The sequence below is a fragment of the Aulonocara stuartgranti genome (assembly GCF_965226115.1).
Source record: "Aulonocara stuartgranti genome assembly, chromosome: 5".
Classification (NCBI taxonomy): domain Eukaryota; kingdom Metazoa; phylum Chordata; class Actinopteri; order Cichliformes; family Cichlidae; genus Aulonocara; species Aulonocara stuartgranti.
Window position 1 is genome coordinate 31,024,274 of NC_138943.1, and position 20,418 is coordinate 31,044,691.

Here is a 20,418-nt window from a genome sequence, read left to right on the forward strand (position 1 = left end):
AAAAACTTTTACTGACATATTCAGCAGCCTTAAAAATCTTTAAAGCAATTCCTGTGTCGTCACTTCAGCAGGACTACACCAGACAAAATTAGCGCTAAAATAACTTATTCATGAGAGACTTGTACAACAAACGTTTATCATGTAAACAGCATTTGAAACATGTTTACCTAGAGCAGGGGTGTCCAACTCCAGGCCTCCTATCACCCTGTGTCATCACACCTGAATCAAACGATTAGTTGATTACGAGGCCTCTGGAGAACTTCAAGATATATTGAGGAGGACATTTATCCATTTAAATAAGCTGTGTTGGATCAAGGACACATCTAAAACCTGCGGGACACTGGCCCTTGAGGCCTGGAGTTGGACACCCCTGACCTAGAGGGACGTCAAAGGCTATGTCCACACTAATTTGTTTTAGTTTGAAAACGCATCGTTTTCTCTCCGTTTTTTTTTGCCAAGGAAAAGCGCAGTGTTTTGAAAGCGCTCTTGAAAACGAATACATTTGAAGACGGCGCGTTTGCGTCGCAGTGTGGACAGTGAAAATGGAGACTTTCAAAAACGATGACGCATTTTAGTCATGTGATGCAGTCATGTTACCACTTAAAACTAAAATAGCGGAGGGCACTATACAGCAGTTGTTTTGTTTGTTCTCAATGTTGACAGCCCTATTAAAGATTAATATCAGTCTGTACATGCTCAGTGGTGTGCATATAATACAGTTCCGATCAAAAGTCTAAGACCACTTGAAAAATGCCAAAAAAAATCATACTTTGCATGTTTGGATCTTAACAAGGTTCCAAGTAGAGCTTCAACATGCATCCAGAAGAAATGCGAGTGAGACAAAACATTTTTTGAGCATGCAATTTACTGAAAACAACTCTTAAACTGAAACAAGCTGTTTTACAGCTGATCAAAAGTTTAGGACCACACCTCCAAAAAAACCTGCAAACCTCCCCCCAAAACAGAAATCAGAGTTCCAAACATGAACTCAGTAATGAGTAGCTCCACTGTTATTGTTGATTATTTCAAACATTCATTGCAGCATGCTTGATGCAAGCATTTCCATGAGGTGAGTGTGAACATTTCTCCAAGTGGTGAAGACGGCTGTACGAGGGATGGATGGAAACTTGCCATCCATCCCCAAAGGTTCTTAATTGGATCTGGATCAGGGGAATACACAGGATGTTCCAAAAGAGTCATGTTATCATCCTGGAAGAAGTCCCTTGTCCTGCGGGCATTGTGTACTGTAGCATTGTCCTGTTGAAAAACCCAGTCGTTAAGACGAGGGACCTCAGTCATGAGGGTGCTCTCTGCAACATCTGGACATAGCTAGCAGCTATGACGGCTAAGACGCCCCTGCACCTCCGGAAGCTCCGTTGTTCCACTGAAGGAAAAAGAAACCAAAGCCCATTATGGCGCCCCCTCCACTGTGGCGTGTAGAAAACATCTCAGGTGGGATCTGCTTGTCATACCAGTAATGATGTACCCTTTTTTGTATTTATATTTGAAAAATCCTGCCCATTAAGGTGTGCACAGATTTTTTTTCCTTGCATCCTTTGCAAACATTTATTGAAACAGTTTCAATGTGTGCCGACAGCCTGCGCTAGTTGTCTCTTGACTTTCGTTCACTGTTGTTCCACTGCTCCTCCTGCCCCCTTTTTTGATCTGTTTGTTGTGTGCTTGTGCAACAATCACATTGAGTCAGGGACTTGGCACTACAGTCTCACACTGTAGAGCCATCCATCAACAGCCTCGGTCTCAGAACAGTCATTGCTGGCTCTGCTGAATAGGAACCTGCGAGCTCTGGACAGCAGTTGTTGAGTTGACGTCAGTTCTCCATCAGGAAGAAAAACTTACTTGCATTTTTTATACAAGTTATTAATGATTCACACAGCTTCTCCCACCCCGCCCCTTTTTGTTTTTGTATGAGAAAAAGGAATCCAATGGGTTTTTTTCTTACACTGACAGCAGAAAGATGTGCTCCTTGAGCCTGGCCCAGCAGCCAGGCTTGAACTACAGTGTTAAAACTATTGATTTTACAACACCAAGCTTGACTTATTTTACCCAGGAGGTAAAGTATGAATTCAAGATGTACAGCTGATGTGTTTGGAGTTTTTTAACTGAGGAAACTTGTAAAGACATGAAGAAAAGAAGTAGGTGGAAGAAGATGAAAAACAACAACAAAAAACCAAGTATGAAAAATGTGAACACCTATCACTTCAAACAACTTTTGTCTACCTACCTCATTAAAACGTGACATATTAGACGAATGCAAAACTAGGCAGATTCAGCACAGCCAATTTTACAGTAAATGAAAAAGTAAATGACTTATTGTGGGCATTCATATATTTAAAGATTGGCTCTAAGTCACATTCACCTTATGTACTGTGCAACGTTTCCTTAGCTGTTCAACAGACTTTGTCTTTGTTTTATTAAAAGGCACAATAATAGGAAATAAAATTGGATCTTCCCTTCAGGCTTTGTCCAGCTGTTACTGATCTTTATCTACCGTGGGATGTCTAAGTTGTACTTAGAATGTAATAAAGTATAAAAGGGAAGCTAAAGAAATGAGCGCTTAAAGTCCATTCACAGGTCTAAGGAGCCTGGACAGCATTTTAAATCACTGAGCTGTGTGCTGTTCTTTAAAGATGTTTGACAAATGCGGGCTGGGATTACTTTTGATCAGCTGGGTTCCAGCAATAAATTTTGTGTCTCTTGCTTAATTTGCATTAATTGCCTGAATTAAAAAGTTGAGGAAAATTAAACTTTTCAGCCAGTAGTGCTGATGCCAGAAGAGTGTGCTGGGTGCTGCTGTAGCTTATTTGATCTCACGATGGAGGAAGTAATCACCATGTTTTATATGGTCAAAGTGGGTCACAATCAGCTAGCTAAACGCAAGTGAATTATTTTGCGAGTACATTAGTTATCCCCATCATAATCATACCAGCAAATACATCCCCCTAAACATCAAGCACACGCAGTGTTAAGCATTGACCAGCACGTATAACTGAGTGCTGCCAAATGGAACGTGTCCACAGCTACGACAGCTTCTGCTGTGGCCTCGGAGGCACGATGGGTGAGGTAGTGTTGCAATAAATGATTGACAGGTGTTTTCTGCACTTACATACATTTATGTATTTACACCATTGGTTTTGTTGACTGTGAGATACTGATATCTGAAAATCTCAGATATAGGTGTATCTCATATCCTATTCCCAGAGTGGTACATTCTCTAAAAGTTAAATGAGAGAACTCAAAGAGATTCTTCTATGGCAAAAATAAAAAAAACCTACATTAAATCTTTGAGAAAAGTTTCACATAATACATCACAATCTTCTCATCACATTGAAGCAATGATACCTTGCCCCAAGCAGAGGAAATTTAGAGAGTTCACGTATCAACGATACCTTTACCGGCTTGAATTTTGCTTAAGGCTAACCTTTTCATTTCATTTGGGTGTTTTATCATGTGATCAGCTCTGAAACATCCTTCTTACAGAATACAAAATCAAGGTCTACATATCATTTATAGAAATACAACGTCACATGGTATAGCACTGATCAACTTACAGTAAATACAGATATTTATTTATTGGGATTGCCAGATTTTTTTTTCAATACAGTCATCTCAAAGGTCAAGAAAAGCCCAGCATTTTCCTATAAATCAGAATACTTTATTAATCCAAGAGAATTGTATCTTCATGAGGTATTTTATCCACATAAAATAAAGCAGAGGTCCTTCCTCCTAATGCACTGCTATTACTAATCTTCTCATGAAATCTCTGCCTCTGTGTATCTCCAACATGTAAGAGCTGAATTTCAAGTTGCACAACATTCATATTCCTTGTATTAAACAACAAGCTATCTTCATCTCACCAGTATTTTTGTTAACTTACATGGCTAAGACGTGCTTTGTGTGACCATCAGTACAGGAATGAGTCATCGAGAATAGCCTCCGGTGGGACAATTGTCTGGTACGAGCAGCAGGAAGCAAAGCTCAATTATAGCAAGCTTTGTGAGAGTCCTATTCCTTGGGTCATGCATTGTACTTCTTCAGTACATAGTTAAATTAATGATAAACCCACTCTTTTGGACATCTGTGTCCCTAATTTGTGCTCAGGGGTGTACACTGTGATAACACTGGAGCACAATAGCAAGCAGGAGCGCGCACATTTAGCTTGTCTGTATAACTGGTAATGGAAGTCTCGGCTATTCTGCCTCTTCACCTGCTTTGACAGAATTTTCTTTTCAGTGTGTATCTCTTGTCTTATAAGATACAAATGAGGTGATAGACTGGACAGTTTTCTTCAGTAATCAGCAACAGCAGATTGGGGTTGCAGTTTAATTAAATTGCTGTCGTAAGTGAAAAATCTAGAATCCATATTAACATGACAGCGTCACATAGTTGTTGTAGAATTGTCAGCTACACATCCACAATCCCGAAAGGTTGATTCTGTTCATCTCAACCTAACGTTTTCAGTGGGAGAAACGTTTCATCACTCATCCATGTGACTTCGCCAGTCTCAGCTGACTGCAGGTTTCCCCAACCTTATAAACAGTACATTTGCACAATGACTGAAAGTAGCCCACTGAATGAGCAAGCGGCTGTGAGGTCAGTTCCTTAATCATCCAGGTAATTAAATAATGAATGAATCAAGACATCCATGATCTGAATCTTCCTTTCAGTAACACATGAAAGATGGCCCTGTACTTGTGACAATCACCAGGAAATGTGGCATAAAAAGAGATGAAAGAGGCAAAACCGTGTGCCACAGTCAGGGGTTAAAGTGGATCTTTTCTTTATTTGTTATTATTGTTATTCTTCTTCTTCTTCTTCTTCTTCTTATTATTGCGGTTGGTGTTGTTATTTGACAGAACACCAGAACGACTGCAGGTGTCCATAAGTTGTGGTTGTGGTGCTTCAGCATCTAGCTAGCCTCAGAGAAGACGTGCGAGTATAAAGGGAGTAACAATTTTTAAGTGACAGGCAATTTGAAATGTAACATTTCTATCTGCTCAAACTATTTGTGCAGTTTGTCTCACAGTGTGTTGCTTCCTGAAGGTCCAGCTGCTGTCTTTCACAGGGAGAGAAGAGAAAGAGAGCTAATTTCACTCAGAGATGTAGAAAGATAAGAAAGACGGGACAGAAGAGGAAGAAGAGAGATTTAAAGGTAAGAACTGCTCAGTGGTGTTTGATACACTGTAAATTTAAGTTTTCAGATATTGTGTCTGTACATATTAATCACGTTTTGTTTTCATGACATGAAGCATGCTGCAAAACAAACTGAGGTAGAGTAACTTTGTTATTTAAAGGTTAGTGTGGGTTAGTGCAGGGTAAACAGGTTAGTTTGCTGTGCTGTGGTGGATTTAAAGCACAGTCTGTGACTGGTGGACAGTGGTAAGGTTACATCAAGGGTAACAGAGATGAATTTGAAGTTAAGCTGATGATTATTAGTTTCATTCACTGAATTCCACTGTCATACAACATTTATAACATCTAGAAAAAAAGAAAACTAAAGCATAAACAGTGTGCTGTCAGTGTAGAGGATAGAAATAAGCCAGGACATCTCGTTGAATTTAGTTATGTACATCCACAAAGAGCAGCAGGTTAGCTGATCACAGCCTGTACATTATGAAAATCTACCAGAGCTCTCAATAGAAATTATTGTGAGTTATGATTCTTTCCCCCACACTGAGCCATTACAACCAATTTTAGGGTTCCTCCACCTGCTCCACCCGACTGTACATATTTTCGTGTTTAGAGCCAAAGTCACCCTCCACGATGTAGGCAACAGAAAATAGAGCTATTTTCATTTTCCCTTTTTTTTCTCTGCTCATGTTCTACTTAACTGATTCAAGCTGCGTACCTTTATTATAATTAAAATGAACTGAAATAAGATTTTGTATTCCTATCTTCCTGTATTATTTTATTATTTCTATAGCAAACGGTTCACTTAGCTTTGCACAAAAATGGGTGGTACAAATGTTCTTCTAGGAGCTACATTTACTTTCTTGCCTAAAGTACATTTAAGAGTCTGCAGTTTTTCACTTTTACTCGAGTAAAGAAGTCGAATCGGTACTTCGACTTTTACTGGAGTATTTTTCAAAACACTAGTGTCTGTTCTTCTACTTAAGCACAGAATGTCCATACTTTTGCTACCTCTGCTTAAAATGTTAACGTGGACTAAGAAAATATCCCCCACATTCTTACATCACCATCAGCAGCCTGAACTATTCAGATGCAGGGTGGATCCATACTTCATGTTTTTGATACCAAATATTACAACAGAAACTGAGACTCATCAGACGAGGGAAAAGTTTCTAATCCTCTACTATTCAAATGTTTAGTGGTCTAAGTTTCATGCTCTTAACTGACAGCAGTGACACCCAGTTTGTTATGTTGCTTCTGCAGCCCATCTGCTTTAAGGCTCAATGTGTCCTGTGTTCAGAAATGCTCTTCTGAATAACTTGGTTGTAACACATGGTTATTTGTTAGGTATCAATGCCTTCATATCAGTTTCAAGCAGTCTGGCCATTCTCATCTAACTTCAGAGGAGCATTGTTTTCAAGAGAACTGCCTCTCACTCACATTTTCTCTTTTTTGGACCATTGTCTGATGGATGTGTTGGAAAAAATCAGCAGCTTCTGAAGCACTCAGACCATCCTGTCTGGTACCAGCAACTATGCTAAGTTCAATTCAATTCAATTCAATTTTATTTATATAGCGTCAAGAACAGTTGCAAGGCGTTTTATATTGTAAAGACCCTATGATAACACAAAGAAACAGAGAAAACCCCAAAAATCCCCTATGAGCAAGTGGTTTGGCAACAGTGAGAAGGGAAAACTCCCTTTAAACAGGAAGAAACCTCCAGCAGAACCAGGCTCAGGGAGGGGCGACCATCTGCAACAACTGGCTGGGGTTAGGGAAGGAAGACAGGACAAAGACACATTGTGGAAGAAAGCCAGAGATTAATTATAACTAACAATTAAATGCAGACAGGTATATCAACACATAGTGAGCTAAAAAGGTGACTGAAGATAAAACACTCATGGGACACATCATGGGAATCCCCCAGCAGCCAAGACCTATTGCAGAGTAACTAAGGGGGGATTCAGTATCACCTGATTCAGCCCTAACTATATGCTTTATCAAAAAGGAAAGTTTTAAGCCAAATCTTACAAGTAGAGATAGTTTTCTGTCTCCAGAATCCAAACTAAAGCTGGTTTAAATACTCTAGGAACCACAAGTAAGCCTGCAGTCTGAGAGCAAAGTGGTCTAGTGGGGGTGATGTAGTACTATAAGGTCATTAAGATAAGATGGGGTCTGATTATTCAACACCATGTATGCGAGGAGCAGAATTTTTGCATAACCACAATATTCGCATGTATAACAAAGCGCTTAAATCACCTTGTTTTCCACTCTGATGCTCTGTGATCAAGATGGCGCCGAGTATGGCAGCCTCATCGCGAGCTCCCCCAAGCAACGGCTTTCTTCTGTGTTTAATTTTACTTTTCCTTTATTTTTTCACGAGCAGCACTTGTCTCCTTGTGTACGACCGACAAACCTTACTGGACATAAAAGACGGTCTTTCTTATAACTTTCCGGAGTTCAAGTTTTGCAACACGGACGCTCCGTTTGCAGACCCCCCATTCATCTCACCTGAGACGCCTTTGTTCTCTGGCCCTGGAGGCCGCAAACGCCGACGCAGAGGGAGAAGATCTGGCGTTCTGGTTCGACTGAGACGGCGCACTTACAGACCACCGTTACCCAGTTTATTACTGGCTAATATGCAGTCTCTGGAGAACAAGCTGTGCGAGCTTCGGGCACGGATCTCATTCCAGCGAGAGATGCGGGACTGCTGCGTGATCTGCCTCACAGAAACCTGGCTATCGGACAAAGTACCGGACTCCGCAATACAACTGCCGGGGTTCTCTGTGCACCGCGCGGACAGGTCACAGGATCTTACTGGGAAAAGCAGAGGCGGTGGTGTGTGTTTCATGATCAACAACAGCTGGTGTGATTATGCGAACGTGCACCCGGTCAAATCCTTCTGCTCACCGGACCTGGAGTACCTGATGATTAAGTGCCGGCCATTCTGGCTACCGAGGGAATTTACAGCAGTGATTATTACGGCTGTTTACATTCCCCCACAAGCCGACACTGACCGTGCACTCAGGGAACTGTACAGCGCGATCAGCAGCGAGGAAACCGCACACCCAGAGGCAGCGTTTATCACAGCCGGAGACTTTAATAAGGGAAACCTGAAGAAAGTCTCACCAAAACTCCATCAACACATCCTTTTCAACACACGTGGAAACCGGCAACTCGACCACTGTTACACCTCTTTCCGGGATGCGTACAAAGCCCTCCCCCGCGCCCCATTTGGCCAATCAGATCACTGCTCCATCCTGCTCCTGCCCGCCTACAGGCAGAAGCTGTAACAGGAAGCTCCAACCCGGAGGGCGGTGCACTGTTGGACGGACCAATCGGAGTCTGCGCTGCGGGACTGTTTTGATCATGCGGACTGGGAAATGTTTCACGTGGCCGCCAGAGACATTGATGAATACACAGACTCACACTGTGTCTGAGGAGGATGTGCGGAAGTGCTTCAGGAAGGTGAACGCACGCAAAGCTACTGGTCCGGACGGGATTCCCGGCCGCGTCCTCAGGTCATGCGCGGCTCAGCTGGCTGGAGTGTTCACGCACATCTTCAACCTTTCCCTCTCTCTGTCTGTAGTCCCAGCCTGCTTCAAAATGGCCACCATCGTCCCTGTACCCAAATCCTCCACCATCTCCTCATTGAACGACTGGCGACCTGTAGCCCTGACCCCCATCGTAAGCAAATGCTTCGAGAAGCTGGTCAGGGACTTCATCTGCTCTGCACTACCCGACTCACTGGACCCTCTACAGTTTGCATACCGCCACAACAGGTCCACTGATGATGCCATAGCCCTGACACTACACACTGCCCTGTCACACCTGGAGAAGAGAGACACGTATGTGAGGATGCTGTTTGTAGATTACAGCTCAGCATTCAATACCATCGTTCCCTCGAAGCTGGACAGGAAACTGCAGGATCTAGGACTGAGCAGCTCCCTCTGCAGCTGGATCCTTAGCTTCCTGTCTGACAGACGCCAGGTGGTCAGACTGGGCAGCATCACCTCATCCCCCATCACACTGAACACTGGTGCTCCACAGGGGTGTGTACTGAGCCCTCTCCTGTACTCACTCTACACCTACGACTGCACAGCCAATAACAGCTCCAACATCATTGTGAAGTTTGCGGACGACACTACAGTGGTGGGTCTTATCACCAACGGTGATGAGACGGCTTACAGGGAGGAGGTCAGCGCCCTGACCCACTGGTGTCAAGACAACCATCTCACCCTCAACGTCGCAAAGACAAAGGAGTTGATAGTGGACTTCCGGAGGTGCAGAGAAGTACACACCCCCATCACCATCAACGGCGCTGCTGTGGAGAGAGTGAGCAGCTTCCGGTTCCTTGGCGTACACCTGGCTGAGGATCTTACGTGGTCAGTACACACAAACAAAACAGTGAAGAAGGCGCAGCAGCGCCTCTTCTTTCTCAGGAGACTGAAAAGATTCGGCATGAGCCCCCGCATCCTCAGGACCTTCTATCACTGTGCCATTGAGAGCATCCTCACTGGATGCATCACCACCTGGTATGGCAACAGCACCGCCTACAACTGCAAAGCTCTCCAGCGAGTAGTGCGGTGCTCTGAACGGATAATTGGAGGTGAGCTTCCCTCCCTCCAAGACATCTACAGGAAGCGCTGCCTGAGGAAAGCGGGGAGGATCATCAAGGACTCCAGTCACCCCAGCCATAAACTGTTCAGACTGCTTCCATCAGGAAGGAGGTTCTGCAGCATCCGGTCCCGTACCAGCAGACTGAGAGACAGCTTTTTCCATCAGGCCATCAGACTGCTGAACACGTCATAGACACCTCAGCTTCACTACTGGAACTTCAACATTATGCACTCCACACTGTATATAAATGCCACTTGTTTTGCACATATTCAACTCTGTATATTTTATATATTTTATTATTATTATTATTATTTTATTTTATTTTTTTACTATTTAATTTGTAAAAATGTGTATACACACACACACACACACACACACACACACACACACGTAGGAAAATATTTAGTATACACATCCAGAAATGCATACACTATTATATATTGTACATATATTTATTAGTTTCAGGTTGGCCATTCTTGTATTTTGCTCGTTTGTGTTGTTGTGTTTGCACATCTCTGTTGCTTGTGGGGCTCGCACACAAGAATTTCACTCGCATGTGCTGTGCCAGTGTGCCTGCACATGTGATGTGACAATAAAAAGTGATTTGATTTGATTTGATTTTCAGCAGGCTGTCTTCACCATTTCTACAAGCCTAAATGAGCTGTTGCTATGTGAGTGACTGATTGGATGGTTTCATTAAGAAGCATTTCTACATATATTTATGTTCAACAAAGTGGCTGGTGAGTGTATATACTTGTCACAATTGAGTGTATATTAAAGATGTAGTCAGTGAAGTACTTTTTAGATGTCTCAAACTAACCGGTTTCACCATCGCCATCTTGGTGTTTTGAAACTGGACATTAACGGAACTGCATAACTGAAGGAAACCACATGTTCCTAGGCACTGACAGAAAGTAACAATGTAGGCTTGCCCTAAAGGGTTTTCTCTTTAATTATCCTTCTTAACTCTAATGAGGACCACAGTGTGCAGAAAGAACATTATGTTGTATTCAGTAAGACTGAATAAAAGCATCAGAAAAGTACAAAAGTGTGAGACAAAGAGTGGAGTTTTAATAAAATCAGACTTTTATTTGCAATCAAATGAGTCACCTCCTAGTGTTTTGGACTTCAGATGTAGAAGACTACAGTGATTAAAAAAAAGATTAACTTAAGAAGTGTAGTCTACAATACTTCATGTGCTTTTATTTATTTTTTAGTTAAGATGACTTTTTAGGGTTTTAAATTGTTATATTTATTATTAACATTCCGGTGCATATATAATATAAGAAATATTTAACTTTAGTCTTACCTATAATTAAATATGTAATACAGTTAGTGTGTGCTATAATATAGCTATATTTTATGGCACACACTAACTGCATGCCAGCAAGCCTGAGTGCCTGTGGTATATTCACCATATAGCTATATAGCTATGTAGCTACATGCTATATAGCATATTTAGCTATATGCTTTAGAACATTTAAAGCTATATGCGATATATGCTATTTAGCATATAGCATATATAGCTATATGGCTATATATGCTATATAGCAGGGGTCACCAACCTTTTTGAAAGTGAGAGCTACTTCTTGGGTACCGATTAATGTGAAGGGCTACCAGTTTGACACACACTTCTCAAATAACAAATTTCCTCAGTTTAACTTAATTATGTGTTATCATTAATAATTAATGATATTCATCTATGTACGGACACTAATTATGTTAATTATTTTTCACCATAATTATAAAGAATGCAATTAGGAAACAAGGTAGGAAACATAAATATCAATATGCAACGCTTTATTTCTATATATCTCTGCAAGTATTTACATTTTGAAGTGATCACTTCTACAACATTTTCACTTACCACTAACAAATTTTAACAAATCATGCACTGTTACATACATTATTTTTGTATGTATGTAACATACAAAAAATCAACTTTCAAATTTTACAGAACTTTTCACCAAATTGGCAGCATTTTAAAGCAAATTGTCACATGTTACACTTAACAAACACATTTGTTTTTCAATAATTAAATTCAACTTTGACATGACACTGTAATGTTGCCACTGAGAACATCTAATATGGCTTTCTTTGTCTGTTAGTGGGAAACCTGGCATTGCATGCTGTTCACCAGTGTGTTGTAATCTGGGGTATAACTTGACACTGCAACTCTGAGTGAGTCTTGCAGATGTGCATCGGAGAGGCGTGTTCTGTGTTTGTTCTTGATGAAGTTCATGTCAGAAAAGGCTGATTCACAAAGATAGGTTGAACCAAACAGGCTGGCAACCTTCATAGCTGCTGTGCACACACCACTGTACTTTTCTGTGTCAACAAGGCACCAAAAGTTTGGTGCACCCAGATAGGCTTTGAGGTGGACGTCATTTTGCAATGTTACAATTTCGATTTCCACCTGTCCAGCATCCAAGCTGAACATTGAACTTAGTTGCTCAGCAATGCATGTTGTGTCCACATTCATGAAAGGATTGGAAACAAATGAGACACATGGCTCAAGCTGATCAAGGTCACAAAACCTGTTCTCAAACTCTTGACCAAGTCGGTTTATGACTTGAGTGTACTTTTCTGCAACTTTGTCAAAAGTCTCAGATGCAGAAGCATTGTCTTTCAGCACCATCTGCACAGAGGGAAAGTGCAGCACCTTTTTTCTCTGTAAATGCACAGAGAAAATGTTCATCTGGGCTTTAAATCCATTTAAAGCACTAATCATGTCAGCAACAGTCTTACCTTTGCCTTGCAGCTCACAGTTCAAATGGTTCAGTTTCCCAGTAATGTCTGTTAAAAACACAAGGTCAAGTGTCCACTCAGTGTCCTCCAGCAGAGATGTGTCTTCCCCTTTGGATTGCATGAACTCCTTGATTTCACCCAAAAGTGACAAAAAACGAAGCAAAATCCGTCCCCTGCTGAGCCATCGGATTTCCGTATGTAGTAGCAGGTCACCATATTCAGCTGACAGCTCCTCCAATAGCACCTTGAATGTTCTGTGCTGTTTAGCTCTGGAGCGGATGCTGTTTATGATCTTCACGACGGGAGTCATGACGTGCTCGAAGCCGATCACCTTTGCGCATAACGCCTGCTGGTGAATGATGCAGTGGTAATGCATGAAGTTTGGGAACTCTGTGTCACCTTTACAGTGAGCGATGAATCCCGTATGTCGGCCGATCATAGCAGGAGCCCCGTCGGTAGTCACTGATACCAGCTTTTCCAACGGTACCTTTTTCTTCGCGAAAAACTCCTTCACCGCGTTATAGATGTCAACTCCCTTCGTTGTTGTCTTTAGCGGCAGTAGTGTCAGAAGTTCTTCTTTTGTGGAGAAACCATCAAATACCATCCGGATAAAGACCATCAGCTGTGCTGTACTGCTGCTGTCGACGGACTCGTCACACTGGATGCTAAACCAACTGCACTTTGCCAGATCCTGATCCAACTGATCAGCCAAGTTCCCGGACATAGCCGACACTCTTCTAACAATTGTAGTTGGAGATTACATTGTTTCCATATTTCCATATTTCCATATTTCTCGTCTTTAAGCACAGTTTTTGCAATTATCATCATTGCTTCTTTGAAATACTCCCCGTCTAAAAATGCCTTCTTTTTCTTAATCATGAAATGTGTAGCTCTAAATGAGGCTTCGGTTGCTTTTTGAGAGTTTTTCACCGGTCTCGTGAAAAAAGACTGCTGTTTGCTCAAACCTGCCTTTAATTCGCGGGCCTTTTCCGCTCGCAGTGTGCTGCCCTTTGGGTAGTTAGCATGGTAGCTTGTGTGACACGTTCGGAAATGTCTCTCCACGTTGTGCCGCTTTGCCGTTGCCACAGTTGCCCCGCAAATGAGACACACGCATGAATCTTTCACAGAGGTAAAAAAGAACTCTTCCTCCCATTCACTGTGAAAATTATATGTTTTCTTCCTTTTTTCCGCCATGTTTTCCTCATCTCCTCACCTTTGCCTTTGCTGGTCTTCACGGCAACTGTTTCCGTGGAGACCAGCTAGCACTAAATATTAGATCATGATCTAATATTTAATAATAAACTTTTTTTTTAATATATTATCTCTAACAAATTAACGCCAATGCAATTGTGATAAAAAAAAAAATAGCAAGAAAAAATAAAAATAGATGCAGCTTACTGGTAAGTTGTTATGGTGAGCTATTTTTAGAACAGGCCCGCGGGCGACTCATGTGGTCCTTGCGGGCGACCTGGTGCCCGCGGGCACCGTGTTGGTGACCCCTGCTATATAGCATATAGCTATATAGCTATATAGCATATATAGCTACATAGCATATATAGCTATATGGTGAATATACCACAGGCACTCAGGCTTGCTGGCATTTCTTTCTGGAGGTCACTCGAAGTTTTACAATAAAAGCCCAAAAGCCTTTTCCACATAGACTCCATCTGTTAAACAAAGGTCCTCTGTCTTTGAATAACTGAGATTATATGTTTGTAAAACTTTTCCAACACCTTGAAAAGTGTTTCACGAAAAGTTTTACACCTTGTCCCAATTTAAAGTCTATTACCTGAGTGGGAACCCACAGATAGGGCCAGCAACAGAAGAAATGCTAATGCGCATGCACAAGTATTAAGCAAATGCTTAATACATCAACAATCCAACAGTGTTACCAGTGTGTACACCTGTGTCAGGTTGGAGGAAGTATTTTTTCTGAACACAGGTTAAAATATGTAAGACCAATTAAATCAGCTAAATAATACTGGGGGCAGTCATTCTCTGTGGAGTCATCACAATGTGTTGGACATTACATGCCACAACAGAACATTTGTTCTCTTAATATTATGAGCATTGTGTTTAAAGCCACCTTTTTCCTGATAGTACTCTTGGAGTATTACATTCTACTGACGCTTTTACTTAGAAAGGCGAGAGATATCTTCCTGCTGGATGTGTCTGTTTGTTGTGATTTGTTTCTGTACGAGGGCAGTGCTGCAAATACTATATAACTCTGGAAATACAACTAATTCTCATCTGAGTCAGCACTGCACCACATTTCCTTATGCTGCCTCTAATCAGAAGAACTCGGTGCGAGAATGCGAGATCGGCATACACAAACAGAGTCAACCGTACTTCTCATACAGCTAAAGCTGTACTCTGGTCAGACCTCATACTAGTTTCATACCGGGGAATTATTTCCTGTTCATGCTGTTATCTACTCCACGTGGGTCCACAGGCATTCAATATTTTACAGATCACATCTCAACAAGTTCCCATTTATCATCAGGTACAGCATGTGTCTTTTTTTCTGCTGAGCACACTAATTGACAAACTCAGGATAGGAGCCTCGTAAAGAAAGCACCAGCCACACAAATCTCCGGATATCAGCCTGTCTCCAAGTGCAATCTGCTCACTCGCCATAATCAATAACACACCAATAAGGACCACATCGAGAGACGAGCAATCTGACGCCCGTTTTATATGAGTGTGTTATGGCAGCATCATGCTGACATTCTCTCTCGCATAAGCATCCATTTTTAATCACAGTATCTGGCCTCGCTGCTGCTCGTCAAGTGCCTCAGCCTCCTGTCAGAGTGTGGGTTTGCAGAGAGGGATAAGAGCTCTTATTGCTGCTATGTGGAAATAGATGTGCTGGTACAACTGCCTACCTCTCCTGGACCATCTGTGGAGTGGCAGTGCTGGGTGACTATTACATAAAGCATTCACAACAGGCCCGTTCTTTCCCACATTATGCTAACAAGTCCTTCACATAATTTGAATTTGTGTCTCGAAACGTCTTTAACTGTGTTTTGTTGTTCAGACGCCAGCTCTCATAATGGAAACTGTACCCTTTCTTTTAGTTTTAATCCAGGCTGTGTTAGTTTTTAGCATAGAGTTAGCTCAAATTTTAAACTGTACATGCTGTATAGAGTAAAGCTTGCATTAAAAAAAAGCTATTTTACATTAATTGGATGCTTAGGCTAAGCCTTTAGAGTAAAAATCAAATAAGATATTTAAAATCAAATGCTAAACAGTCTACAGTTTGAACAATGCACCGTGTAGCAGCAGTTATATACAGAGTGTTAAGTAAAAAAAGACATTGTGACGCTATTTGAAAACGTATATTAAGTTGTGTTGACCTGGGAAAACAGTAATATGACATATTGTAAAATTAGCTGTACAGTCAATCTCTTTTCTCTGTGTGTTTATCACAACTGACCACTGTCACATACAAGTCCTCTGTTATACTTTTTAAATACCAAAGTATTGATGATTTCTATTAGTTGTGCCAGCTCTATCTTTTATTCTGCTAAGCTAGATTTAACATGCACAAGTGGTTTGATATTCTCTTGTAACTCATATTAAGACAGAAAATGAGTGACTAGTGCAACACGTGGTAATATTGTATTTTTGCATTAGCAATGGTTCAATGTTTATCGGTTCCACATTTTGAAACCCTGATAGTACAAGTTATAACTTGTTTGCTGTATTGTCGCTGACATCTGTCCCCAATTACTTTCGTGCTAAGTAGAACATAGAGAGCCATTTCAGGGCAGGCAATGTCAATTAATCGTGTGGGTCTGTGTGTGTGCACTGTATCAATTATAAACCTTACACTTGGGGTGATCTCAATGTCTGTTGCTAACTGTTAAACATGGTGGTGCAGCTGTACTGATATGGGAAGCAATCTAGCGAGTCATTTTGTCTGATAATTATTGTGCCTAGCTGCATAGTAGCCAAGGAATATGAGGCTTTTCCGCACCACCAGGAGCACCCTAGTGTGCAAACATTGTCCCATCCTTCTGATGAAAAGCTACCATACAATCTGCAAGAGTGTTTTTTTCCGGGAACACCACAGAGATGGTCCTCGTGGGTTTTCGTTTTGATGAAAAGTCCGGCATTCACAACATAAAATTCAGGATGTTGTACAACAGCTGCACTGGGCGCATCTGAAAGCAAATAGAGGCCCTTCTCTTCTTCTTGTGCTCTAACATATTTTTAGTTTTAATTCATTCAGGCAAAAGTCAAATATGATTTCAGGTTTTAATAATTAATAGATTTTTTATACTCCTTTAAGCTCCTATATTTGGAAAATTTGCCACAATTTATTGTCTTTTCACAATAAAATAAACAAGTTAATGATGGAAAAATGAGATTGGGTGAGTTAGCACTGGATACTGATTACATATCTAGAGTAATAAGTCTGCGAAGGAAAAGCAATTTTATTGCTACACATATATTAAGGAGATGATTGCAGGGATTGTAAAACAAAGCTAAGAAAATGAAATATGGGTGTAATCACTAGCGCCATATAAATCAACAGATATTTAGACACATTAAGGCTTGTGTTAAACTCTAGCCTGAAGCGGGCTCACTCTGACACTTTTCCAACAAATTCCTCTGGGAGAGAAGATAGTTACAAAACAGAGAGTGTAATTAAAAAGACTATCTTTCAAGCATAGGCGCCAGCCAGTGCAGTGAAAATAAGAGATGTTAGTTCGAGTCATGGTGAGAGCTTATGGATGGAGAGAGACTGCAAGAATGGGAGGACAGAGACAATGACCCATCAAAGGACCCAGAGTGTTTGCTCTCCTCCTGCCTCCCATTAAAGTAGACAACAGCAACAATTACATGCAACCAGAGGCCAAACATTGACGTCAGCGTTTACAAAAAGCTCTTCACTATAAAGCTGCTGTGACTCATGACCTCAAAATAATTGCAGACTGCATCACCAAATCTGGTACCGTACAAAAACATGAGGGCCTGTCAATGAGAGTTGTTTGAAGGATTTCATGCTAGACCCTCCAAACATATCAAACACTGCCTTGCTTTTCTATTGTAACTCTTTGATATGTTTTTTATGAATGAATCAAATGAAGAAGCAATTTTAAGAGCATAGATATATATAGCTATCAAATTTTACAGATGTGCTCCTCGCAAACAGCCCTAGAAAAACACATGTGAGCAAACTTCAAAGGGATTTATGCTAAGAATACCAGTGCAGTCTTGTATGAGGCCCATTGTCAGGCTGAATAACACAGGACTGTCAGTTTAGTCTAATAACGGAGCTTGTTGCTTTGTGCTTGTGTACTTTGGCTGGCAAAATGTGGATGACATACTGTCAGGCCCACATATTTCTTACTGAGAGAACAATAACTCTCGACAAGAGGAAAGCAGAATACCACCTTGAAGACGACCTATTATGCTCATTTCTAACTCCATATATTTATACTTGGTCTCGAGCAGAGTCACTTTGCATTTTTCACAGTTCAAAATATTTACCTTATACTGGGCTTTGGTGGGTTGTCACTCTGTCCCTCCGTGTTAGTCCTTTGACAGACTGGCTACCATTGGCTTGAGGGATTCTCATAAACTTATAATTAATGTAAAATTCCATAGGATTGGGTTTGAAGTTTATGGAGGCAACCATGTTTATGTTTAACAGCTAAGGTGGAGGAGAAGAGAACAAGTTTTCCATATTTGCATGCTGCATGATCACCTTTTACAAAAACATCATCTTTACTCACTATAAAGATTTTCTTGTTTTCTCTGCTGAGGAGGGGTCCCCATCATCTTTCGTTCAAAATGCAAAGGGAAGAGACAACACTGCGGACATAATAATAAAACGTGGTCCTCTTCCTCCTCACTTTAAGCCTCATCTTCTAAACTGAAGTCAGTGCTCTAACACAAATGAACATGCGCAGTAACATACTTATTTAGTCCCAATTATTGCTTATTATTGTAACATTTTCTTATTGCCAGCAGGTTAGACATGTGACCTCCCATCTCAGCTGACAAGAGCCAGCTAAATGTCAACAACAGCTGGTTATAAGCTAACATTATCATAGATAACAGCAGCTAACAGAGGGTAACAGTGCCACTGTTCAGCTAATCCTCAACAACTAATCCTCAGTATGGCTGTCATTGATAAGAAATGAGCTTCACCTACTCATTGAATCCTTTGGCAAAGTTCTACGGCCTCTCCCAGAGTAAATAAAGGTGGGAACTTCTCACCCAGCATTGGCAGCTGAGGTAAAGAGTAGACTGATAGACTATACAAAAAACAAACAAACACACACACAAAAAAACAACACTAGGCATCTGGTCTGGAGCCACTATTTGAGTACACTCAGTACTGATAAATGGAGGCCAGATTTTTTAAGGTCAATCTGGAATAAAAGTGAAAAATATTGCAACGCATTTAACTGATTGTTTATTTGCCTTATCTGGTTACTGGTAAGCATTGATATTATTCAAACATGTTAAAATATAGTGTGTACAAAATTTTTTTTTTACACAAAAATTATTGGAAACATGGTGACTGGCCTGTGCCATTATGGGGTATGTTCTGAATGTAATGTTTTTGAACTCTCTTGGCTTGTTTGTGCTACAGCAGCCACCGTAGCTAGGATAATGCACTTGAATTGGGACCATAACTCAGCTGACTGCAATCTGCATAGAACTTTAAATATATATTTGTTGTGCTTTTTTGGCCTTTATTGTTAATGGATAATAGAAAGAAGACAGGGAAGCTCAAAGAAAGACCAGGGTGAATGTAAGAGCCAAAGTCAATGTTTATGTTTTTCCTTTTTGTTTTGGTGGCACAGGTGTATAGCTTTACCTGCGTCTCAGGTGATGGTATGTGGGTGTGGTCACAGTCTATTTACCTGATGTCGGTGTTTGCAGCAGGTGTGTTGGGTGAGTGGTTTGTGGGCAAACTTTTCTGTAGACCGTCATTTTTTTGGCACACCAGTTAATCCATGCGCTATTTGTAAATTGATTGAAAGCACAAATCTTTGTTTTTGTTTTGTTCTTAAAATAAATGCGCAAAGTACAAGTACGACTCATTATGGATTATTGGAGGCGCGTCACAGGGACACAACCAACTCAGCCGGCCGCGGCTTTATTTACGGAAGAAAGTCGCAACAGTGAAGTTACACACTAAAAAACAAAAAACAAATTTAAACCCAGGCCTTACGACATATGGGTTGCTCGCTTAGTCCAGCGAGCTAAACTGGTGCACAAAAGCCATGTGCTGGAAAATTTTACAGCTTTTTCCACTCTAAAGAAAGAAGAGCAGAAAAAACTATCCGCAACCATGTATTTAGAGCAATTTGATGCCCATGCTTTTGCCCCATAGGGATTACTTCAAACCTTTGGCCACACACCCCTATATAACAGATAAACGTAGAATAGCTCTCCTTTGAACATCAAGAGTAAATGTCAGGTTTTATCAGTAACTTCTCTGCTTACCACCGCCTCTGTGGTAATCACTGTTGTAGCGGGAGAGGCTACAAATCAAATTCTACTGTTTAACATCGGATCTGCAGTGGTCTTTAAAGGGCACAGCTACAGTCAGAAGAGTCGATGTGCTGTCATACTGTATGCTGCTTTTGGGTCACCGACAACTCTGTGAATCTATTACACGTGCTCTGCCCTCTGGTCCCACATTTACTGACCATGAGAATTTATCATTTCATGCATTTATGCAGTCAGCTGGCATTAACGTCAAACTGCAGATGACACCAGATGGTTTCACAGTAATTGGTGATGAACATCACCTATTTAACAGCACAGCACGACCGACAGACACTCCAGCTGTGCTTCCATTCTGAGTGCTGTGTTGGCCGTGTTGCCTCTCATGGTTTTGTTGGACTCGGTGTTCCAGCTTCATTGACACCTTAC

At 41.1% G+C, this 20,418-nt stretch overlaps 1 protein-coding gene across 1 annotated transcript; it reads right to left on the minus strand.

The window, feature by feature from the left end:
- Positions 1-11,328: 11,328 nt before the first annotated feature.
- Positions 11,329-13,989, minus strand: LOC309707509 (general transcription factor II-I repeat domain-containing protein 2B-like). The gene is made up of 2 exons (XM_082534882.1): positions 13,915-13,989; positions 11,329-13,781 (listed from the first exon to the last, which is right to left on the minus strand). Exon 2 carries the CDS (start codon positions 13,238-13,240, stop codon positions 11,873-11,875), a length of 1,368 nt encoding a protein of 455 aa, XP_082391008.1. The 5' UTR covers positions 13,241-13,781; positions 13,915-13,989; the 3' UTR covers positions 11,329-11,872.
- Between the last annotated feature and the right edge of the window lie 6,429 nt (positions 13,990-20,418).

Coding starts and splice junctions, on each gene's coding strand:
- LOC309707509 (XM_082534882.1), bottom strand. CDS start 13,240: ATGTCCGGGAACTTGGCTGATCAGTTGGATCAGGATCTGGCAAAGTGC.